Genomic DNA, 25,335 nt, shown 5'->3' on the forward strand with positions numbered 1-25,335 from the left:
GAAGAACAAGGTGATTTCTGGCTCATTGCTGCACCATACATGAAATACTTGCTGACTAACCCGCAGCTTGCTTTCAACGGGTAAAACTAACAGAGAGGATATCCCGCATCTAAAAGATATTAGTGCATCATATCTAAGCCCCAATTCAAACATATTTAACATGCATCTAAACGATAAAGTAAAGAGTAGGGACTAACTTGCCCATTCTGGAAATCAGTGATACTCTGCAGTGTGAATGAATAGACAGCTGCAAAGCATGTTGATGCCGAGATGGGGATTGGGACATTGTTTCTAGAAATATGGCAGCCCGGAGCTTTCACATGACCCTCACTAATACCCACAGAAACCTGTGCGCGCAACTGAAGTATCTTGCACTCGCCTGCATGTATAATAAGCTCGACCAGCATAGTGGGGAAGGAGAGTCTTCAGAAACTACTGTAAATCATCAGAAGGCATTTTTATGAAGTACCCTACACGCTCCCAAAACACTGTTATATGATGTTCTTGGAACAGCAGAGCTAAAACTAAGATACTATGAGATGCATAGAGATGATTTCTCTCACAGCAATCCTAGATCACAAAGAGAAAGCTACGAATAATGCATTTTTCCTACTAAGGGAAAGCATCATTTAAAGCAACTATATAGGAAATTGAAGGCAGGAACTTAACAAGAATAAGCTCTGATCAGAGGGTCACAATTGCTACTAGCATCCTAAGGATACTTGGAAGATCTGCATATGAAAAAAAGCATCATATATGAGCAATATACTATTAAACACATATTCTTGAGAAAAGCTATTCTTGAAAATATACATTAGAGCCATTTTGACTTCTCATATGCAGATAACTATAAAAGAGATGAAAGACTTGGTAAATAGCTATGTCATACATAGGAAAATCCGGGACCAGGCAATGAAAATGTGCAATGTTCCCAGTAGAGCTCAGTATACATTAGGAATGCACATGAACTATCTCATTACTGTAAACCATTATCTAGGTTTTTGGAAGTGATACATGTTGTCAGACGCTGCTGCAGTGATTACTGTAGGCAAAGCAACATAGCATTTCAATGGACACTATACTACAGTAATTGTTTTGGAGCCGGTTGGTGCCACTTGGCTGGGAACAGACGTTTAGTTGCATCTTCATCGTATCACAGCCAGTCAAACAGTAAAGGTAAACTGCTGGGTAAACGTCTCAAAACTGTAGTAAAGAGCACAGCAATGAAGAAATATACACAAATGCCACAGTGAACAGGAAAAAGCTGGCTCAGAAGCCTGATACTGACAGTCTTAATATCACTACCATTGTCAGTGAAGTAAAGGACAAAATAGGAAGAACAGGGAAAGCGTGTATTGTCTGAAGCCTAATATAACCCAGAAGCGAACAGCTTAGCGGAAGAATTCAAGCTGAAGACCATGCATGAATCATTTTCAAACTGTGCACGTGAAAGTAAGTGTCTGGTGAGCAGATACCCACTTCTTCAGGGAAGGCAACACTCAGTTCACTTTAATGAAGCTATAAATCTTTATAGTCCCGTAAATGAGAAACAGTAATATTGACAATATAGAGCACAGTGAAATAGGCAGCCTGCTGAGACCTGGTCAACAAGACGTAGAAAGAAGACAGACTCGCACTGGCTTCTCCTCCGTCTGCTTGCGAGGCCTTCCCAAGGACTTTAGGGCTAGCGTGATGTGAAAGAACCTTTTTCCAACCCCTGCCATGGTAAATGCCTTGTTAACAGGTAATTAGGGGACTACCTAAGCAAAAAGGAAAGAATAACTTAAAAAAAGCCAAGTCGTTCATATATATGTATGTCTTGAGATGGACTTAGGAAGGTATAATGTCAAATTATGCATCAAGTTGTCAAATTCAAGCTTAACTTTGCATTCTGGAAAACATACATCCACCATACATAACAATACATATACAAAACATTTTCATAAACATATGAAAACCATTTTTTGGTCTGCTTTTCAGCATAATTTAAAAAATGTCTGCTTTCCAGATGGACTTGGTGATAGAGAGAAAGCATAGAGGGGACAGTGAGATCTGCACGTTACCCTGTCTGAGGTCTTTCTCCCTCACTTTGGAGCAAGCACCGAATACTGCATGTTCTGGCCACTTTTCTCTGTATTCTGGGTTTTGGCATGAAGTTCATGCAAAACTATTTAGCTGTTGAGGATGCAGATTTGTGGTCTTGAATCTGTTCCAGCAGAGGAATTATTACAGGAATAAGAGAAGAAATTAGAAATTGAGCCTATTGGAATTAGGTATTCGAATTATTTAGGTGCAGTGAGACTACGAATAGTCATTCTGTTTGATTTAAAAATGCTTATTATAATGAGAGAAAACTCTGTAAAACTGCAGATGAATGGCTGATCACCCAAGATGAATGGCTTAACACCAGAACTGAGGATGTGCCCAGGAGATAGATATCCCCTGTCATGGAATACTGTTAGCTACACCTTAGCAGGTCTCTGCCTATTCTGCTGCAGCGATCAAATCCTTTCCATGTTTATGTTTGCTCATCAGACAGGCCTTCTTGCTCATTTTATATCTATGAGTCCATCTCTGTTCAAATAAAAGGCATATATGTGTTTGAGATGTTTGACTTGTTTTGCATGGGAGCCAAACATCAGTGATAAGAATAGCAAATATAATGCACCAGAGCAGGCAAAGACTAGTGCCTGACCATGTGTCCAGAACTACAGACGTTTATTTAGAAAGATACTGATAATTAGTTATTTTAAAAATGAGCTACTGTCCAATGGAAAAAAAACCAACCAGCTAAGCCACATGTCTGCAGGCACAGGACTGGAAATAGGAGATGGCAACACCTTTTTCAGCATTATCTCACCTCCACCTGCAGACAGATAAGAAGAAAAGTAGCATTCTTTTTTCTGGTTCCATCCGCTTTGGCAGAAGGCTATTTTTCATTTTGAGGAAGAAAAGTAATTGCTAGTTGGCTGCCCTCCTTTGTGTTATCCCTAGGTATGTAAAAAGCCAAAGCAAAACAAAGAACAAAACCACCTCCAAAACAGAACTGTGGTTACTGGCAGTAGTTGTGATCCTGGCACGTGAACGTCTCTAGGTTTGATGTCTATCTCACCGTCCTTTCACACAAACAAAACTTTTGGTCTTTAAAACAAAGAGGAAACAGCAGTAAAAAAAAATGAGGGCCACAAAATTAGAGGGTTACTAATTATCTTTGTTTTTTGAGAGATCACTTTGAAAAGGACTTAGTTTCCAAAAGTGCTCTGGCAGTTGTTCTTACAATGATATATCAAATTTGTTACTGAAAAGTCTCATGCAATCTTAGTACATTTCGGTCCACACATGTAACTTTTAGTAGGAACATTAATCCCAGTGAAATATGAATAGCTTTCCCGTCAACCTCTGAATGCTTTCCACTCTCCTGCAATCTCCTTCAAGCGCAAACCACCTGAACATAGAGGTGAACAGGTTGTTTTTTTCTGATAAAGGAAGTGTTATTGTAAAATTTATGGCTCAGAAAATCCTTAAGAGCTATGGTTCTACCATGGCATCTCTTCATCCTTACTAATTATGTTGTGTCCAGCATAAGAGAGCACACAGTGCAAAATGAAGCCTGGCCATATGCAAACCGAAGTTGGTTAAATAGATATCCCTGAAAGTGTTTCTCCAGTGGGAGCCTGCGAATGAAGTAATCCACTTTGCGTCTACTCTTTCACTTTGTACAGCATGGTATGAGGGAGTATTTTAAAATTATACATCCTTTTTCCCCAGGTCTTGGATTACTGTCTTTTGGTCCCCCACATCTGGAATAACACTAGTTACCACCTGTAACTTTAGACATAAATGGGTGTGAAAATGCATTCCTCCTAAAATGCAATCCTTTCTGTAATACCAGGACAACTTTGTTGAAAGTATACTCAATGCAGTATAGAAGAGTTGAGTAACAGGAAGCTCAGTATAATATTTAATATTGTTAAACAAACATCAGCATTGGAGTTCAGATCTCTCTTTCAGCAGTTATATGAAATGTTGGCATGAAGTACAGGACAGACAACAGAAGATATCTAGAAATAAACATGGACCCTGTATTACAAACTTACATATTAACTCCAGGGGACCAGTAGTGTTCTTGCTAACACTGCACAATGCTGCAGGGGAAAATTCCAGATGATAGCTTTCAAGATGCACATTGCATATGGAGACTTTTCCTTGTGCTAAATTTCAGTGTAACAGAAAATACTTTCCCCTCTCAGTCCTTAGCTGTCATTTTCTGAAGACTGCTTTGATACAGCCTGAGAGCATTTCAAGAGCTGTTCTAAGGCATGATTTGCCACTGCCACATTTTTTCACCACTTTGACTTGGGCAATATTCCAGTCTGGTTGCCTTTTACAGTCGCTTTATGGTTATCAACAAGACACCTAAATGTGTGTTTGTATCTCACTGAATGCTCCGTTAAGATTTGAAAGGAGACACAGGTTCAAGATGCAGGTAAACCAAGCTGGTGTTTGCAGCAAAGTTATATTCCACTTTTACAGTGGCTTTCATTGAGCCAGAAGGTACTTGTCAGATTGCTGGGTTAGCTCCTTGCATTCATTTTATTCCAGATATTTGAAAAAGTATTGTTAAGCCCCTGTATCCACCATTCCACCTCTCAGCATTTACATCAATGCAGAATGTGTGCAGAAGATTCCAGGCTCAGAATGCTAGTATATCCAAATGTCAGTGATTTAAGGGACTGTGCGAAAAAATGCTGGGTAGTCTTCAGCCATTCTGAAGGTTACAGGTTACTCAAAAAGATCCACGTTTTAGTGATGAGTTCTTCTTTGACAGAGGGATGTGGTCAGTAGAACCAATTACAGACTGAAGTGTTTAACCAGCTCTTTCACGGGATTTTGTTAGGCTAAAGCAGCATAGGTCTGAAAGGTCCAGATTGTTCATCATAATTCCCATCATTCTCCAGAAAGTTGGGATTTTGCTGCAACCACCTGAAAATAATCCCTGTTTCTAACATTATGACAAAAATGGAGTGCTTTTCTGCAAATCTGGCTTCCCCCCCCCCCCATCCTTCATGTAAGAGTTATCCAGATAAACTTTAATTCCCAAAATAGACTCGTTCTTTTAAATCACTAAGAATGCTGTTTTTCACCTACAACGGTACCAGACTTTGGAAAATGCGAAACTTTTTTGCAAAAGCAGCAGCTAGTACAGATTTCGTTGTATTGAACTATTCTGCAAACTCATCTAAGTTTTATGTGGTTATTCATGGAGAACAGAATGGTCTTTCTGAAAGACAAGATGTATTGCCTTGACATTTTTCTAAATGAAAATTGCCTGCAAATATTTTGTGCTTAGACACGTCATTTGATTTATTTAAGACATGTTTAGAAACTCAAGTTCAGAAACAAAGTCTCTTTTTTTGGTCAAATTTCCAGAAATCTGAAAATTGAATTATTCATAGTACTCTCAGTAGGGATAATACAGAGTTGTGGCAAAACTGCCCACCTGAGGAAAAAACCAGAGTGGAAAAGAGAACCTTAAGGACTAAGGAAGTGTTAGGAGACCTCACTCTAAGCTATACCGAGTGGGTACCTTCTACCGTAAGCAATGAGTTGCAAGGCAGAGCGTGACCTCCAGCAATGCACTGAGAATAGTTGTGTGGGTTGACATCCAGCCACCAGAGAGAGAAATTCATTAAAAGTAAACCATAGCATTTCCCACTGTGGAACTCCATCACTTTGCACTCAGTAAGGATCCAACCTTATACTTGTTATTGTTTTTGAAGCCTCTCACTGAGTGTTCTGGAAAAATAATTTCAATTTTATTCCATGTCCCAGGGCTCTGTGCAAACTTCACAATTCTTCCCGTGTCTGATCTCCTAAGTTACCGACTGACTCATCAATAGAAAATTTTTGAAGGGGAGAGTGGTGCTTAATTAACAGATTACTCTTGGGAGGATGTCAGTGCAAATGAGGAATTGCAAAAATTGTGAAATGACAGCCCTTGCAAATGTTTACACATGTTTTTGGCAGTTTTCTGGCTCCTGGTGAATAGCAGTACCCACAGAAAACCAGAACAGGACCTGACAAACCAGGTGCTCCAATCAACCCTTTGGCTGTTTGGGCAGCCTTCCTCTTGGATGTTACGCTAAACGCATGTCCCAAAATTTGGAGTGAGATGCAGTCTTATACAGTGTAGAAGTGTCAGTTCCAACTTACGGGCACAGATCCGTTGTCTGTGTGAAACTGTCCCACTCTGGAGCTACATATATGGTGAGATTCGGATTCCTTGGTACCCGTTCCACACTTTTACCTTCTGTTTCTTTAAGACTTTGGAAGCCAGTTGACATTGGAGGTGCTGTTTAGCTGTATCTTTGTGCTCACTGCTGGCTTTTACCTGTCTGTATTTTTGATACCAAAGTCTAGATGAGCCATCTCATCTTTGTAAAGTGATTTAAAATTAAAATTCTCTAATTACAAGCGAGCATGTTGACTGAGTCCTGTCTGGGTGAATTGTTACTGTACAATAGCAACCTACTTTGCCTTTGAACTGGCAAAAAAAAAAAAAAAAAAAAAGGCACAGCTATAGGATTAGACTTGATGACTTTTTTGTCTGATGCCTTGAACTCCTTGTTTGTCATTTGATAAGGAAATTTACGCAAAACTTTATCTATTTGGGTGCTGGAAGGTTCAACCTTTTCAGGACAAAAAGGCCCGGAGTAACACATAATAAACAAATAATATCAAATTCATTTTTGGCAAGGACAGTCCAAGTTTTGTAATCTTCTTCAGACCAAATGGAAATCTACAAATGCCAGCTCTATGGTTAATATTTTACAGACAGAGGTAGTAAAGGGTATATAAGCAAATGCTTCCCCTTCAATCTTCCTAGCATTTCTGAGCAATTTAGCCCACATCATAATCTGCAACCATGAAGTGGGTAACATTAATTTCATTTATTTTCCTCCTAAGTTCTGCTAGCTCCAGGAATCTGCAAAGAGTTGCTCGGGAGGCAGGTAAGAAAGGACTGATTAGTTGTCTTCACAGTCTTCCTTGTATCAATTTGATGTCTTTAATGCAATTTCATGAACAATTCTTGCAAGTCTGATCCAAAGAGAACAGAAAAATTTGATGGACTTGAAAAGAAACTAAATGAAGGAATCATGAGGAGATGGGTAGAACACTCAGGACAACTTTACTGGGCGAGTAAGTTTGGTGATGTCACTTTGCAATGTCAGTGTAGTGCATGAATAGATGTTGATTATTCAGAATCTGTTACTTTCCAGCATGGAGAAAGCGGATGCACTGTGCTTTTGGAAGTGCTGTCTTTTGAGTGGTAGTTCATAAGCGAGCTCCTCATCAATGAAAGGCAACGGTTTTCACACCAATAGGTCAAAAATCCAAAAATCTACATCTCAATCTGGGCTATAATAAGGCTAGCCGAAAACTCATCATTGTGTCATTTCTCCCTGTATTATAAAACTTTAGACCTTAGTCAAACAAATATTTCTGCAGGCAGCCCTAGAAATTTTTTCACTGGTATTTTTGATTTTTGTTTGAAACATGAGAATACTCAAATTTAACAAAACTGAGTTTTCAGGAGCTGGCTGGGAATGCCAGTGAAAAGCAGCAAAAAAAAATTTACATTATATTTTCTGCACTGAAACCCTTATTATCAAAGCAGGTACATTCCATTAGGTAGAGGAATTACTCTTCATGTTTTCAAAATGCTCCTGAATGGTGTTTGTAGAACAAAACAAGTGCCCCATTCTAGCTCATTCATTAGTGTGGCCGTATGCCTCAGTATCTGTTGGGAAAATCTTGTGGGAGTCTTCTCGCCAAGAGCGAGGTATAACGGCAACCTGTATTTGTTACCATCAGGACCAAGTAAAGGGATTTGTGTGCTTTCCTTCTCATGAAGAGCACAGATGATATGCACCAGGTTCAACAAGAATACGAATCTGCCAAGTTAATAACTTTGTGCTCATAGAGAGAAAATTCTACTAATGCTTGCTCTAATCAACTGCAGCTGCATTCCTTTATTTGTAACGTAGTCATGATAATGTTGCTGGTTATGCAAAGGACATGTTTGCTAACCCTTAATAGTAAGCTACAGCAGCCATTTTGAATATTTGAATTAAGTATGTGCTTACAGAGGTAAATATTGTATTAGAATCCCAAAAGTCACATGGTTGGGTTCCTTCAGAAAGATGAGCATGGGTAAGCGTTAGGTATCTGCAGACGAATGGACAAGGGTGGTCACCTGAGACAACAAAGATTTCAAGGTGGCCTGAAGAAAGCTTTAGATTGAAGTTCCTGGAAAAGCAGTACAGATTACCCAGGATGGGGTACTCAAAGGTGGGATTTTACAAGTGCTCAGCATTAGCTTGGTCTGTTTCAAAACAGTTGTATTACTCCCTTAAGTATGAGAGCTGGGTGAATGCTGAACACTTCTGAAAACCTGGCCCAAGGTGCCCAGAATGTATTCTTTAAGGGGTCTAGCACAGCCAGTGTGACAGGGAGCATCATTGTTTTCTTTGGTTTTCTTCCTAGAGCACAAGAGTGAGATTGCCCATCGCTACAATGATTTGAAGGAAGAGACATTTAAGGCAGTGTAAGTGAATGTTCAGCTTACATTTTCTGATTGTTTTCCATCTCCATTGATATTGGACAAAAAAGGGAAACTCTTTTATATGAGCTAGTGAAGAGTCTATGTGTCTCACTGAAGCATTCCGGTGAGTTAGCCTTCTTACTGTTAGTACACAAAGCCTACAAATATTTTAAGACCTGCAAAAGTCACGATGGCTTTCTTGCCTTCTGGGAAAAGAACTCCCTGCAAACCTTATAAGACAACCTGTGTTCCTTATGTGAAAAGAAAATAGGCACGAGTAATACGGTGTTGATAACCTTAGGATAGAAAGGAGTTATACTGGATTGAGACATCACCAAAAAAAACCCAAAACAAACCACCAACCTCAAAAAACAAACCTGCAAGAGGTTTTCTGAGACAATTCAATGATTTTCTTTGGAAACAGTTTTGGGAATGGCAGAGGAGCCTGACAGGAACATAACTGCTTCTGAAAGAAGGCAGCCTGAATATCATAATTTGTAACAATGGCAAAAAACAGCTTAGTTTATGGCATTTACAAATATGCTGGTAAAAGTGGCAGAAAATTCAAATCACAATATTTTCTGTTTTGTTTCTACTCTATTATTCAAAGCTATTGTTCTTGGGAAGTAAGGTTAAAAACATTTTTCAGAAAGGAGGTGAGAAGAGGAAGGATATGGGATCTGGTAAGATGCTCTTCATGGTACTCTAAGCATTTGTGCATGTCATTTGAACAAATAGTTTTGAATCCAGAAGCACCTTTGAAAATATTGACTGTTATGTTTCTTATCTCCATATTCCAAAATGTGCTTTGTGTTTCAGTACCCTGATCACATTTGCCCAGTATCTCCAGAGATGTTCTTATGAAGGACTGTCTAAGCTGGTGAAGAACGTTCTTGATCTGGCACATAAGTGTGTGGCCAATGAGGATGCTCCTGAGTGCACAAAATCACTGGTAGGCAGTCAGTCCTTCAGTATTGTGTTTCTTCTCATTCTACGCAGCTACCAGAATCATCCTCATTGAAGATTTATACTTGATCCTTTCAGGCATTGCTATTGTCATTGGCCAATGCTCAGATTTTAGTGCTGAAACAAAGCACTTGTTTTTGTCAGGTTCTGAAACTTTGCCTTTCAGAGGTGCCTAAATGATCTGTGGAGCCATATATTGGAGCCCAAACACCACACTTTGGCACATTAAGTTTAGCATTGCCTGGAAGTGAACGTTAGCATTTAGTACAAATATCCTAGCTGCAAAATACAGGTCTAATTCTAGGTATTAAAGTGACTGAAGTGGGTTTTCACACTGGGGTGACTTGAAAAGGTATGTGTGTTAATTTAAGCTACTTAGTTTAAGAAGTTTTTTTAAAACTCCTCTAAGATCAGGTAACAAAAGAAGTTTGTAGCTACAGAAGATCCCTGGATGTCTAGCAGGTTCAGCCCAGCCCTTCAGAAAGTTAGGTGCTTGTGTTCTTGCGAGCTCTAACATTCAGACCAAATGACACGACTACATTAGTTCTCCCTAAAGGTTTCCCAAGCTGATCATCAAGTAGAATATCAAATCCTGCTTCAATTCATCTGAAAATTCAGTTTAGTCAGGTTATAAGTAAAAAGAGATCACTGTCTTGCACAGAGTATTTTAAATTACAATTAAAATTAATTTTTTTCAAGAAAGCATTGTAACAGTTTTGATACTGGACCACATAAAATAAAACTTTGTGAAATTGTGTTGAAAACAATGGATTATTCTGATTTATGGTCTAAATCTTATCCAGTAAAAACGCATTTACTTTTCAATCTGGGTTTTCTTTTACAGCTAAATAGAATGTACATTGCACTGTCTATAAACAATAATTCTGACCCTCAGCATCTCCCTTATAGCCCTCCATTTTCCTGGATGAAATCTGCCATGTAGAGAAGCTCCGTGACTCCTATGGTGCAATGGCTGACTGCTGTAGTAAAGCTGATCCTGAGAGAAATGAGTGTTTCCTCTCATTTAAAGTTCCCCAACCAGACTTCGTTCAGCCATACCAAAGACCCGCTTCTGATGTGATATGCAAGGAGTACCAGGACAACCGGCTCTCATTGCTGGGACAGTAAGAAAAATGGCTGTTTTGTACTGTTTAAGCATTTAGCTGTGCAGAAGAGGGATCCTCAAGCTATACAGTGTGCGGACATGCAGGACAGTTGAAAAAGTTCAAAGTATTCAACCTCCTATCTGCACGTATAAAACAGTTGCTCGATCATTAAATACCCAAAGCTCTGATCACATGTTTTCATACCATGCTAGAGCAGGTTTTTCCATTCAAAAGTGAGCTTTAATGGATCACATTTTATAAATCTTGGGGGACCTTTTTTTCCCCCAAACCCCTGAAAAACTGCAGTGTTTCCGATACTGATTTAATAATTTACTTGCTCCAGCTTCCCACTACCTCCATTGTAATTGGAAAGAATGAAGAAAGCATGGCAATAAAATCTTGGTGAAATGGCCATAGATTAATTTTTCACATTCAAAATTGGAATTTTCAAGTACTTGACAATGCATTTTAAATAACCATATGTACATCAAACTAAGCAGCTGGCAATATAAGGCGTTCATCCTTCCGTCATTGTTATTGAGTCCTGTTTTGGACTGCTCTCCTTTGCAGAGCATTTACCATTAGTAGGCATTGTGTTAGGAAAATGGATTACATTTCTAAACTAGAAACAAAAGTTATAGAAGCTGTAAGAGATTTAAGGCCACTTGCTGTTGTCATTGGAATATGTAACTTATGTTTTCCCTTTCTTTATAGTTTCATCTACACCATGGCAAGAAGAAACCCCTTCTTGTATGCCCCAACAATCCTCAGTCTGGCTGCTGATTATGAACATGCACTTCAAAGCTGTTGCCCAGAGAGTGATGTCACTGCTTGCTTGGATGAAAAGGTATATAAATTTTTTTGCTGTGGATGAAAACTATGCAACTGGTTTGCTACGTAAAGGTCTCTTCTGATCTTAGCAGCAATTCTTTTTAAAGTGAGAAGTGACTTTAAAAGGCTAATGTTAAATTACAGTTTATAATTCCAAAATTGTGCTTTCCCTTGGTGCTTTTCAGTAAACGTTTGTACGTGGCTTCATAGAAACTAAAATGGCCAAAAAATTCATATTTTGATTTTTTTAAGTGAAAAAACAAAGGAATCAAACAATAGACAATTAAGCTTGTCTTTTTATCCCTTTGCTATACGTTATCAGGCAGCTATGAGTATTGTGCAGATGCGCTGATGAATCCACATGACATTTAGCACTTGGGATTTTTAATCTGTGGTAAACTGTAGCGAGAAGGCATGCTACCAAAGAGGCACTAAGGAAAGGCAGATTTCCTATTCTTCCTCTATTTGTTGTTCAAACAAATGGAGGAAAAAGAATGAGAAACAAGTAGAATCTTTCTGTTCATGCAAATCTTTGTGTGAAGAACTTGTAGAGAAGGGTCAGGATTAATGATCTGTTAGCCCTATGACCCAATAGCAGATGACTTCCACATAGCTTTGCTTTTTAGAGAACCGTAGCCAAGATTTCATGTTAATCTTGAGAATGGTATGAGCCAAACTTTCCCTTTGTCTCAAACTCCATCCCAGTGACTTCTGTGTAGTCACCGCGGTGCTTTGGAAGACAACTCACACTCCTTTGAAACCACAGGGTTTCAATGAAATGGAAGTGTTTGGTGGACAGCAGCATGTCTGTAGAAGAATTGCACCATGCCATAGGGTATAGCGTTACAGACTAGAAGTTAAATGCTGATTGCAAACTGGTTAGGACCGCCTAAGGAATTCTCAGTTGGCTTGGCTTTTCATCAGAGCTAACTGGACCAGAACCTGCTGTGTTTCTGAAGTGGGATTTTTCAGATTTGCTTTTTTCTCGGTCCCTTAGATGTAATCAGTTTAATGTGACAATGTACATCCTATTACTATAGGCACTTACCATAAAAGAAAGAGCCAAAAAAGTAAGTGTGAAGCAGCAGTATTCTTGTGGAATCCTCAAGAAGTTTGGCGAGAGAACTTTCCAAGCAGAGTAAGTTCCAATCAGTTTTTTTATAAAAAGTAGGCTTGTTAACCTGAACCTGAAACTACTCAAGAAGAAAACATCAGTATATAAAATTCACTTCTGTATGCTGAGTTTGAAAACTGCACTCATGGTGCTTCCTAGCATACTTCTGGCTGAGGACTATTGTCCAACAGAATCGAGATCAGTGGGTCAGTCTCTAAACACTAGGCCAACAGTGATTTCTTAGCCTATTTATTTAAATGTAGAATTTAATTCTGGACGCAAAGGGGAACCTGTGTATTCCAGGCTGACAGTGAGTACCAGTAAAAAGATCAGCCATGAGAGTTACAGAGAAATGAAACTGACTGCAGGAACAACCCAGGAGATGTGGAGTTAACTGATGAGGCATCACTCAGAACCAGAGGTTCCAGTGTGCATAATTGACATTTTTGCCAAAGCTGTGCCCTGTTCCGATGCCTACAGCTTTTATCGATAGGCACATGGGTAATCAGCCAAGCAAGTTGCTGGTTTGAACCTTAAAGCAATCAAAGAGTCAAACGTGGCAGAATCACAGTTGTTGCCAAAGGTGCATTTTTAAGATTAAGAAAGTCTTTTGCAATTAATAAGTGGATCACCTGCCTATGCACAGAGAGCTGCTTTCATTCTGTGGCTAGTCTAATACACTAACATTGACTAGGATTACCTTACCAAATATAGTCAGCTGTGATTTAAAGGTTTAATTAGGACTATATACATCAGTGCTTAGTAGTCTAGAGATGCTTTACAGTCACTCAAGAGCGATGGGGGATTCTAGGGTGTGATTTTTACATACACAGCTCAGACAGAACAGAAGAATCACAAGCTTGTTTCTTTCTGTCTATTTTAAAAGAGCACTGGGTTACTGCTGCAGGTGTTGATGCCCTTTTTTCCTAGCCGCTAGAAATTAAATGAGAAGAATGGATGAATATTTACTTGAAACAATGCTGATCTACAGTATCATAAGTGTTAGTGACTTGCAAGGTTTTTCTGTTCAATACGGATCTTTAAAACAAGTGTATTTTTCCTCTTTTCTACCTAGTAAACTTGCTCTCCTGAGCCAGAAATATCCCAAGGCTCCATTCTCAGAAATTGTTAAAGTTCTGCATGATGTTAAGGGTATCTACAAAGAGTGCTGTGAAGGGGACATGATAGAGTGCATGGATGACAGGGTAAGCTAAGTATTTTTCAAAAATGTTTACGTACTTGAAAAATATTTAGGAAGACAATAATCTGTGTAGCAGGAGGGCAAGGAGCTGTTACTTTCAGTATAGTGTGTGGGTTTGATTGAAATCAAAACATCAGGGAGATTGTTTGATGGTATTTACTTACTTCAAATCATTTATAAACAAAGCAAAAGAAAGCAGGGGGGAAAAGGCCACTCTTTTTTTGGCTTTTTTGTAGTGCCAATGAACTCTAGAGAACAGCTTGCATGGGAGGATTAACAAAACCGTGCAATAGTGACATGATTTATTGCCTGTCTGGCTGGAACTTAGCTGCACTTTTTAAACCAGCTGGTGCCCTGTGCTGGCTTTGTGAAGCTCTGGGGTTTGTCATGTTTTGTCCTCTATCAGAGCTGGGCACCTGACAGGACTGACAAGATCAATCAGGCATCCTTGTGACAGAGCACTCAGTGCCTTTCCTTGGCTTTCCAGAGTTTGTCTTCTCCAGGTTTCCAACATCAGGGAGGGAACCACATTCTCCCCAGCATCTGTGAACATTATGCTCACACACAGGACATACCCATCCCTCTGATTATTTCTCTTTGTGTGGGGACAGTGTTTCTTTAGGAAAGTGCTAAGTAAATGTGTGACCTGAATGAAAGGGAGGAGTCTGAAAAAGAGAGAGGAGATGACTTTGTCTGTCTTTAAATTATTATTTCATAGCTTGTCTGATAATATGTATTAATTTTACAGGCAGAGCTTATGACCTATATATGCTCTAAACAAGAGGTTTTCTCAAGTAAAATCAAAGACTGTTGTGAGAGGCCAGTTGTGGAACGAAGCCAGTGCATTATCGAAGCAGATTTTGATGACAAACCTGAAGATCTTCCTTCACTGGTTGAAAAATACATACATGATAAGGAAGTGTGTAAAAGCTTTGAGGCAGGCCATGACGCGTTCTTGTCAGAGTAAGTAGTGCCGACAGTATGCGTGCTTGTATTTGAATGTTCCTGCAAATGATCCTCTGTCTTTTCTGGGCTACGGCCTTTTGCACCACTGGAAAAACTGTCCTCTTGGGTGTTCCAAGTGCATATGGAGAAAAGAGATGACCACATGGAAGTGCGATATAACTAACATGGGTTCAACCCTAGTCGAACCCCTAGTTTCTCATTCATGCTTTGTAACTATTTCTGTTCAGCATTGTCCTACTATCAAAGCTGAATTTATCAGTGCCTTTCTTTTATTCAAGGGCTTCATGCATGCCCACATACCCTATCTGCTTAAGAAGTATTCTGTCCTAGGGAGCTGTTTTGTTCCTCTCTCATTTGCCCTGTTGGCAGACAACAGAATGGCCAAAAAAATTCTACTAAAACACACAAACAGCATTCCCAGCTCATTGTCCACCTTACCTGATCTCATCTGAGGAACTGTCATTGTCAATTACTGTGTTGTGCACAAAGCAAGCAGCATGTTATCCGGGAGCTCTAATTCTGTCAGTTTGTGTGTCTTTCAGGTTTGTTTATGAATACTCACGAAGACACCCTGAGTTCTCCACGCAGCTGATTCTGAGAGTTGCTAAGGGATATGAAACACTCCTGGAAAAGTGCTGCAAAACAGACAACCCTGCTGAGTGCTACGGACACGCTGTAGGTGCAAATCTTTGTTTGCACATAACTAGAATGCTTGGTTGGTACCTACCATGAAACAAGTGGGTTGACAATCTCCTACAGAAGAGCAGACAGAGAGCATTTTGAGAGACTAATCTCAGGGGAAGTTAGTGTTCTGATGGGAGATGAAGCAGTCCAGGGCCCGTGACAAGGATACAGAGTTTTCTCAGATCACAGAGTAACTTCACCAGTCACCTTCTGACATTTCAGACTAGTCTCACTCAACTGCCTGATGCCTCTGTATCTCAGAAGTAATTCTGCTTGTCCTGAAGAAGACGATTAATATCTGGTTAGCTGAACTCTTCTGTGGGCTCCACTGCCTATACCGACTGTGGCTGCTCATGGATTATGAAGGCAACCTGCATGGCCAGCTCACATAGAAACACCTCAATTTAAGTGTCCTAATCTTCAGCTGAATCGCACACAAGTCACAGCACAAATTGACTCCCTGACAGCTTTGGCCAAGGGATAGAAAGAGGATGTTCCCCTCATGGTTGATAATCCTATATTTGGAAAATACTTGATTTAAACAAGCACACAAAAATTCCCCACTGTCTAGAAAGTAAGTTGAATGGGTAATTAATATAAATTTCAAAAATCTTGTTGCCTTTTTTGTATGGAATTTCTGTTAGAACTTAAGACTCACATGAGAATCAAGTCCTCTGTATACCATCCAGGCTACATGGAAGTGATTGGCCTTGCAAAATTGGTATCTTATAGCTAGTAAGATTTAGAAGATGTCAAAAGGTGCATTTTTTAATGACTATTACCAGCACGTCCTGCTCTAACGTTACTAATAAATTCATACTTGTTTGCAGCAAGAGGATTTGAACAAACATATCAAAGAAACTCAGGATGTTGTAAAGACAAACTGTGAGCTTCTCACTACCCATGGCGAGGCAGACTTCCTCAAAGCGTAAGTACTTTCTGATAAATATTCTTGACTGCAAACAACAGTGCTGGCTGCTTTGGGCAAATTTATTTTGTCTTCACTTCGGTGGTCTAGCTCAGTAGAGCATTCTTCAAATGTGGGCAAACAGTCATTTTCATATGACTTTTTCAGACTTCTGGTCCGCTACACGAAGAAAATGCCTCAGGTATCGACTGACACCTTGCTTGAAATTGGAAAGAAGATGACAGCCATTGGTACTAAGTGCTGCCATCTTCCCGAAGACAGACGCCTACCTTGTTCTGAGGGATATGTGAGTACATTCGTTTATTCTCTCTACTCCTCTTGGAAATTTCTTCTGTTCTCAAAAATGTTGAATTCTGGTGAGGTAGTAAACTCACAGTGATTTTTCACAAACCCCAAGCTAAACGTCTACCCAACAGAATTCAAAGTCTGTTCATTTTCCATGGACATGAGAACCTGAATAGTTGTCTGATGGTTGCTTGTGAAAATTTTAGCTAAACTTTGCTCTCTCTCAGAAAGCAAAAGTAAGTCGATTGGGGCGGTGGCAGCTTGGATTTGGAAAAGCTAAACAGTCTCTTAAAAAATAAAACCCCACACTGTATTTACTGATTGTAGCCCAATGGACAGACTGTTTGCAGATTTAAGAAATGCCCAACTCCAGGAATACATATTTATTTTAAGTTATAAACCCATGCCATTTCTGAGCACGTGTTTAGATCCAACAGCTTTCACTTCCAGCTATGCTATTGCAATACAAACATCATGTATTTCTTCTGTTATTGTAGAAGGTGTAAGTCACGCCTGTCCTTCTTTCCTTCTCTTTTCAGCTGAGCATTGTGATTCAGGATATGTGCAGGAGACAGGAGACCACACCTATAAACGACAACGTTTCACATTGCTGCAGTGACTCCTATGCTGACAGGAGACCCTGTTTCACTGCCATGGGCATCGATACCAAATATGTGCCTCCAGCATTTGACCCCGAGATGTTCAACTTTGATGAAAAACTGTGCAGTGCTCAAAAAAAAAAATTAGGGCAGATGAAGTAAGCTAAAAGAAATACCTTGTAGAAAAACTTCTGCAGTGTAACACTTTAAGGGGGGCAGAAGGAAGTTACAAACCCTCTGTTTTGTCATCTGACTGGGACTTCACTAGTGACAGAGAGAAAGCCAGCTGGAATTATGTGTTTGTACTGAGCTTGTCAGTGCACAACATCATGTAGTTTGGAAGAGGCAAAATAGGGTATTTTCTTCAAATAAAACCAGTGTCTTAGCTGACCAGTTTCATGTAGTTCCACTGCCAGTGCAAGCCTTAAGATGTACTTGATTAAGACAACATAGAGATCATTTCAGTGAGTTTTTTCTCCGTCCGTAACCGGGATAATAAAAAGTGAACAGATGGTTGTGGTAAACGGGGAGTTTGGAGTCACAAATAGGCACAGAGTCCTCTAGGCACGACAAAAGAAAACAACCAACCAACTCATAAATGAGCTGTACCTGCATAGAATGTCGTATTTTAAATTGGGAAATCAAACTACAACAGGTAGCGTTAACCGTGTGTTGTGGCTTTGTTTTCAGATTGCTTGTCAACCTCATTAAGCGCAAGCCCCAGATGACAGACGAACAGATAAAGACAATTGCTGGAGGTTTCATTGCCATGGTAGACAAGTGCTGCAAGCAAACAGATATTGACACATGCTTTGGAGAAGAGGTATTTCCTACCTTCTTTATATGGCTTTTTGTTTTGTTTTTCTTACAGGAAACTGGAAACTCACTAGGAAACCATGCACTATGAAAGTGGTTCTGCAAACTGCTATGGTTACTTGTCCCTGTGCCCTTACAATAGATTTGCCTGCAGAACGTAACAGATCTTGACTGTACAGATTTTAATCACAGATTATAGTCATTGAACAATCTCATGTGGAAAGGTTGTCTGGAAGTAGTGTAGTCCAGTCATCTGCTCAAAGGATGGCTAAATTCTAGAGTAGATAAGGTTTTTTGAGGCCATAGTTGAAAATTATGTATGTGTAGAATATAAACTGTATATCTCTAGCATACATAAACTTCCTTTTGTGCTACAGATTCTTACAGAACTCTAAAGGGATACCGGTAAAAGTACATATGGATCAATTACCAGAGACACCTAGCAAGTATAGATATATTGGCAGGGGAAGTCCAGCTGATTACGTCCTATGAACAGTCATTCCATTTTTTTTCTAAACTCATCAACCACAGATACATTCACTCATTCAACACTTACTTGTCTCTGAAATAACCGCAGGAGAAGTTTATCTGTGGCCATATTGCTGAGCAAGCACAAAGCATTTACAGGAAGTATAAATGACAGTTTCCAACAGCAAGATCATTATCATTTGAAGCATAGAACTGTATCACTAATACCTTAAACTGCTTATTGATTGAATCCTTTTTAAATTTATAACCAAAGTATTGCATAGGTAAATATATTAGCAAGACTTAGGAAAAAAACATTTTGTCTCTCATTCATTCTAAATGTTCATTTTCTACCTTTGCAAAATTGAAAAATGCCCAACATACAGGAATGCACAGATTCTAAGGTTAGGAAGAACCATTAGAATTATCCTTCAAACCACAATGCAGATACAAATTTATAAGAGTTTATAAGTGCTCAAGCACTACGTACTTTGCTCCCTTGCTTTTTCTCTCACAACCTCACAACTCTTTGTATTCCTTTTTCTAGGGTGCAAACCTAATAGTCCAGAGCAGAGCCACACTAGGAATTGGCGTTTAACACATGGTAGGAAACAGCAATAATGCATATATTACTAGGTTTTCTATCTATGTACTTATTTATCAACCCCTCTCTGCCCACCCTTCCACCCATTTAACTCCTTCAACTCAAAAAAGGATCTAGCTTCCCTTTAACCACCAGACGTTTGCTTTTCCTAATGGGCGGTTTACAATCTGCCATAACATAGGATACAGAAAGTTGAAGTACTACTAGCATGCTACTATTTTACAAAATAACCCTTTTTGTTTCTCCAATCTAGGTTGCCAGTGGGAAAAAATATGAAGAAAAATACTTCTGTGTAACTTCTCCTGCCCATTACCTTTTTTCCTTTGGTATTGAATGAATATTTCACAAATCTTCAGTGTTTTGTCAAACCACATGCTTTCCCAGAAACTTTTCAATTCTATTACTTTGAAAAAAATGAATAATAAATAAAAGCTTTATAAATCTGCATCTGTCCTTGTCTGCTGGTTGCTACCATGAGGCAGAGCTCCCCTGTGCTCCCTACACAAAATGGTTGCTATAAGTAGTATACATGGGCAGGGATTCCATTGGGGTTTGTTGTTTTTTTTTTTTTTTCCTGTTTCTTGCTCTTGGAAGGTATGTATGAAAGAATATGAAAGGTGGTAAGACATTTAGCTAGACTTTAATACTCTGATTCAATTACAGGTTCACTTTACGCTTTACTCCAGCGATTATAATTACATATTAAGAGAATGTTGAAAAGAAATGTTCAGTCTAAATAAGATGACAAGCAATGAGCTCTCATAAAAAAAAAAATATTTTTTTACATCAGCCACAAATCAAGTATCTCTTCGCTTGCAAAGAGTTGTGAACAGATCTGCTTTTAGACACTTCTTTTCATGTCTGAATTTGTTTTTAAAAGAACTTTTGACTTTAGAGTTCTCTCTTGAAAAACCCACCATCTAAATCACACCCTTCATTGCACAAAGCTCCTAAGAGAGAAATTTTTCGGTCCTATGCCACTAAAGCACCATGATTTTCTAGTGCATATTCAGTTTCAGTCCACTAACACAAACCCCCCCAAATCTTCTACACTGCAACAAGGACCCTTCCATAACCCTTGCATTGTTAGAAGATCCCCTGCATAATAAGGCATTTCATAAGGGCAGTTTTCCTGGCCTTTAAACTCTTTGTGCCTGTAGTTCATGAACTGGGAATCTTCTCCAGAACCACAGAAGTATACTCAGAATGAAACATTCGGGGTTGAAAATTTTAAAGGAAGAAACATCAATCTTGTTATGATTGAAAGGTTTGAACATTCAATCACTGTCGGTCCTAGTCATGTATTTGATAGGACAAGAGGAAACGGTCTCAAGTTGTGCCAGGGGAGGTTCAGGCTGGACATTAGGAAGAACTTCTTCACTGTAAGAGTCGTTAAGCATTGGAACGGGCTCCCCAGGGAGGTGGTGGAGTCACCATCCCTGGAGGTGTTCAAAAAACGTTTAGATGTGGCGCTTCAAGACATGGTTTAGTGGACATGGTGGCATCGGGTAGAAGGTTGGACTTGATGATCTTTGAGGTCTCTTCCAACTATAATGATTCTATGATTCTATGTATTGGTTTAGAAGAGTTTATGTGACCCCAAGGCATTCACAAACACCTCTTTCAAAGTTTAAAGTTTTGTGAATTTGAGCAAGAATTACTCGTCAGTCACGGTTAAGCACCTTTTCCCTTAGTTTGAGGGAGCATAAACAGTCATTATAAAAGACCACTCCCATTATCTAATTCACCATCCACAAAGCTGACAGTCAGTCACTGCAGCTAAAACTAACCTGCTTTAGGACAGCATAGCTGTAGGTAGTTAGGACAAGTTAAGCTTGTTTGGGGAAGAGGTTCGGTGAAGATTCTGAGGCAGAGAAATCAGCACTAGCCCCACAAATCTATCAAGAAGTGGGAGTTTCTCATTAGGCTTCCAGCTAATCCCCACGCCGCATCACACTACGACTCTTACGTGTGCCGGTTTGCTTCCTATCACATCCAGTACGGCGCTTCAACTGCACATTGAATAACTCCAGATACAAAGCAGGTAAAGGATTCCATTAAGATTTAGTAATTGAAAACGTGTTTGTAATTTTGTTGGCTCCAGAGAGATACAGAATTAATATAGAAATTATTTCCAGGCTACATTTATCATATAGCTGTGCTGAAAAGAGTAATACGTCAAGAGAGTAGAGTCCAATATCAATATACTAAAAACATGTGAAAAGAATGGCTTTCCCTCCACCCCATCCCTATTTCTACAATTCATAGGAACCCATCTATTTCTCTGTGGTGTGTCACAGTGCCTTTCAGTTTGCATAAAGATAGAGCACCGCAGCCCAGCTGCCGCACTTAAAGGAGTTTCTTAAGCCTCAGTGTCGATGTGCCTTTGAAAACTACTTCTTAAGAGCATTTGCACCCATGCTGAGCAATCTTCCTTGTGTTCCTGGGGCTCTCTTTTGGGCTGTGGTTTTCCACAACTGGTATGTTTCTGTCTGTCTGGGTTTCTCCGTAACGAGGCGACTTTCCTTTTTCCCTTGTAGAGTCCGAGTTCCGCAGGATGAGCAATAAGCAGACCTGCAGCTGTAGCCAAGACTGCACTTGTGCGGAAGTATTCTTTAACCACTAAAGCATCACCTAAAGAGGCAGGGAAACCTCCCCCTAATTACCTGGAACATATTTAAATTCCTGCTACCAAACCTGAATGATGGCTTAAAATTTCAGAAAGGCCAAATGTTATGAGAACTATTAGCATGACACCCGTGACTTCTTTTCATGCGGCAGCTTTTGTTAGGTTATTTCAAGAGTCTTTTAGGTTTTATATTCATTCTATTGCAACTTCTTGTTCCTAGAACTCACTGAAAACTACACAGGTATTCCTGAGTTTCAAGGGGGAAAACAAAAAAAACCCCAGCACGTCAATTTTAAGGCAGACAGAAGTTTTTGACGGCCCCTCTCCTTGCCTGCAAACCACTGAGTTTGCAACAGCACGCCCGATCAGCCCGAGCGCTGCTGAGAGCATCCATCTCCTGTACGGGGATGGTTCACGTGGCAGTTCTGCTGGGATGGGATGTGCCCTGGAGCGGCCGACATTGACTGTCTCTGGCTAGAAACACCTTCCCTGGGAGACGGTGTCCCAGGAAACAACACCCTACCGTAGTAATAGACAGAGACCTAAACCAGCGAGACCTTCGTGGTATTACTGAGCAACACGAGGAGTTACACACCGTTTACTCTGCTCCAGTTTGTATGCACCATTTGCCTGCTCTTTCCTCCAGCACAGTATAACAAATGGATATGTAGTTGTAATCTACTCTTACCCCTCAGTAACATGCAGGCTAATTTTTACTTTCTCCGTTCTCATTTTTTTCTATGCCCATATCTCTTTCTCATACATCCTCTATAAAGGTTAGTAAAGCCATGACCACTGAACTTATAATATTCACAAAAACTATTCCCATAAATCGAGTTTTTCAATCACGGGAGAAAGCCTCGTGGGAACACACACCCATCCCTTACAAGAAATGCAATTTTGGCAGCACCAGCTATTAAGACTAATCTATAGAATTCTGCTCATACTCAACTCCTCTAAATTAACCTACTTGCTATATGTAGATTTCTTATGCTGGGACAGATAAATAAACAAACACAAAATCATTAATTCTTAACAAACGCAAAACCTACCATTGCTGGACAAAGAAGTTCCGCCTGCAGATTTGAAAGTAATAGCCAGGTCCAAAAGTTAGAAACGCTACTTTTCTCCGAGACGATTAGAAGGCGAGGTCTTCATTCTCCTGCTCGTACTGTGAAAGGGCGAGGGGCTACATCCATTTCCTCTGCCTTCTCCTTCGGCCTTTAATTCCTTCAGCTGACCACACATCAGCTGCATCCATCAGAGTCTCCTCCCACCTGCCCTAAGCTCCTTACTTTCTTCATCCCTGAATTATTCAACCACCTTCTCCTCTCCATAGCCCTACCACATTCTGCATCATAAAGTGACAGCTGTCCCGTCTGTAAGCACAATTTCCTGTAAACAGAGGGTATCGGTAGTGGTCTTTTTAGGGGCATCCCTAAGAGGTTTTGTCATCTCTAGGTCACTGGGCTAAGCTGGATCTCTTGGCTATGGCATTTCCCTCTTTCTTCTTGATTTCTCCTGGTCCCTCTGAGGCTGATGAAATGTGATGACCTTAGGCACCCATTGCTCTACATTCATTGCTGGTATTGGGGAGGTAGGGTTAGTACCACGACTCTGGAGTGTCTCCTGTAAGAAGGCTGCTAGCCGTGGCCTTAACGTATGGGAATTCCTTTACATACACTTCAGCTTTCACCTGAACATTTGGAAACATTTATCTCCAGTTCATGGTAAAGCAAACAGAAAAATGATCGACTAGGAAGAACGTTCTTCCAGCTCTCCGTACCAGCTTACAATGCTGATCCCGCGGCACTCAGCCTTAGTAAGAGTACAGCGTAGCGTGCCCAGGGCTTGGTACCGGGCGGTGGCTTTGGGCCAGGGCACATTGCTGGGGTTCTGAAAAATTCCTCTCGGTTACCCCAGTGCTTAGCCCTTTGCTGCTCTCCGGTAAGCGTTGTGAAACCTTTTTGACTCCATCAGATTGAAGATGTGCAAAGTTTTTAAAATGTACAATGGAGTCCACTAATACATTTGGGTGTCCGTTTTTTTAATATAAATCTTTACAACCTGTACGACTGCCTAGGGCTGTTCTCCGTGACCTCACAGTAAGGGTATCGCTTGCCTTGCTGCCCAGCAGGGATATGCCTTTTGTGTTAATTACGAGTAAGCATAGTTTAGAAGTCAATGCCGTCTAAATGACTTCGTTTTTGGTGGTTTCTGATTCATGATTTACTACTGTCTTAGCCCAAAGACTGAGTGTGACTTTTCTGCATACTATCACTAGTAAAATGCATTTCAACTCACATAAAACTACTACATGCCAGGGGTACCAGGGTTAAAACACAGGGTATTCTGCTTTGGTTGCAGCAGTGCCTCATTTGAATCTGCCAGGTTGAAGTGGATGCAAGTATCGAAGCAGATCCACAAGCGCATCCCGTCTGTTCCGGGCTCCCCCGCGAACAAAAATGAACCTCCGCTGTAATTCTTTCCGTGGAAATGTGTAAAGCACTGGGAACATGCTAAGCAAACTGTACCTCAGCTCATGTAAAGCAACTGAAATTCTAAATTAATTTTCTAATGATTTGCAGTCCTAAGTGCATTATAACAGCAGTTCTTGCCTCTACCTCAGCCGTTAGTTGCTAATACAGAACAGTATTCGACAAATACTGTCTTCACTGCTGAACCCCCAAAAACGGAGGGGGAGAAGACAGCACAATTCTAAGATTAAACCAAGTTATATTTTACCTGAAGCCTTGGAACCCAGTTCTTAATTTGCACAATTTCTTACGTAGCTGGGCACAGCAAAAACCTTGAATTTACAAGGTATTTTCAAAACCGCTCCCTCTAAATCACAAACCTAGTATCGTGTCACGTTCCCTTTTAGCGAGGGTGGGTTCAGTCTGGGAGCCCTCTCCAGGTTTAACAGAAGTTTACAGCAACTCACGTTTGTATGGTTGATTGTTTACAGGCACTGGTTGACAACAGCATACAAATGATTTCATTGCCTTCAATCTTCTTTGTTTCCAAGCTCCCCTGCATGGTCTACGCCTGCAAATAATCCACAATAACAGAGCAGATGCTGTTTATTTCCTTTATTTTCTCTGGTTTTGCTACATGCAAAAGTCAGAAAATACTTGCTTGAGATGCAGGTAAGAACATCCTTGTTGAATGGCTTTCCTTCTTGTGGTGTCCTTAGCAACCTTCGCACTTGTGTCAATAACTGGTTGGAGTTAATTGCACATAATTTCATAATGAACATGAAGTGAAACATCCCTATCTTCAGCCTACTGCAATACATACAATGTGCTAACTACGATGAATTAAACAGTACAGTCTTGGTTTTTTGGTTTGGGGTTGGTTTGGGGTTTGGTTGTCGGGGTTTTTTGTTGTTGTTGGTTTTGGTTTGGTTTCGCTGGTTCTTTGGTTTTGTTTTTTTTGGGGGGGGGAGGTCCTCAAACAGGAGGAGTCTGTACTTCTTTAAAGGTTCAGGAAAAAAATTTCAGTGAAAGATAAGAATCTTTATTTTAGTGAAA

The 25,335-nt window shown here is 40.0% G+C and overlaps 1 protein-coding gene across 1 annotated transcript; it reads left to right on the top strand.

Annotated features, from left to right (window-relative positions):
- Positions 1-6,881: 6,881 nt before the first annotated feature.
- Positions 6,882-19,618, top strand: ALB (albumin). The gene is made up of 15 exons (XM_009695543.1): positions 6,882-7,010; positions 8,548-8,608; positions 9,425-9,557; positions 10,481-10,695; positions 11,392-11,524; positions 12,549-12,646; positions 13,698-13,827; positions 14,572-14,786; positions 15,332-15,464; positions 16,304-16,401; positions 16,549-16,687; positions 17,226-17,443; positions 17,976-18,108; positions 19,117-19,173; positions 19,427-19,618. The coding sequence occupies exons 1-14, from the start codon at positions 6,926-6,928 to the stop codon at positions 19,165-19,167; spliced, it is 1,842 nt and encodes a 613-aa protein (XP_009693845.1). The 5' UTR covers positions 6,882-6,925; the 3' UTR covers positions 19,168-19,173; positions 19,427-19,618.
- Positions 19,619-25,335: the final 5,717 nt, after the last annotated feature.

This window comes from Cariama cristata, unplaced genomic scaffold (genome assembly GCF_000690535.1).
Source record: "Cariama cristata isolate BGI_N322 unplaced genomic scaffold, ASM69053v1 scaffold6442, whole genome shotgun sequence".
Lineage (NCBI taxonomy): Eukaryota > Metazoa > Chordata > Aves > Cariamiformes > Cariamidae > Cariama > Cariama cristata.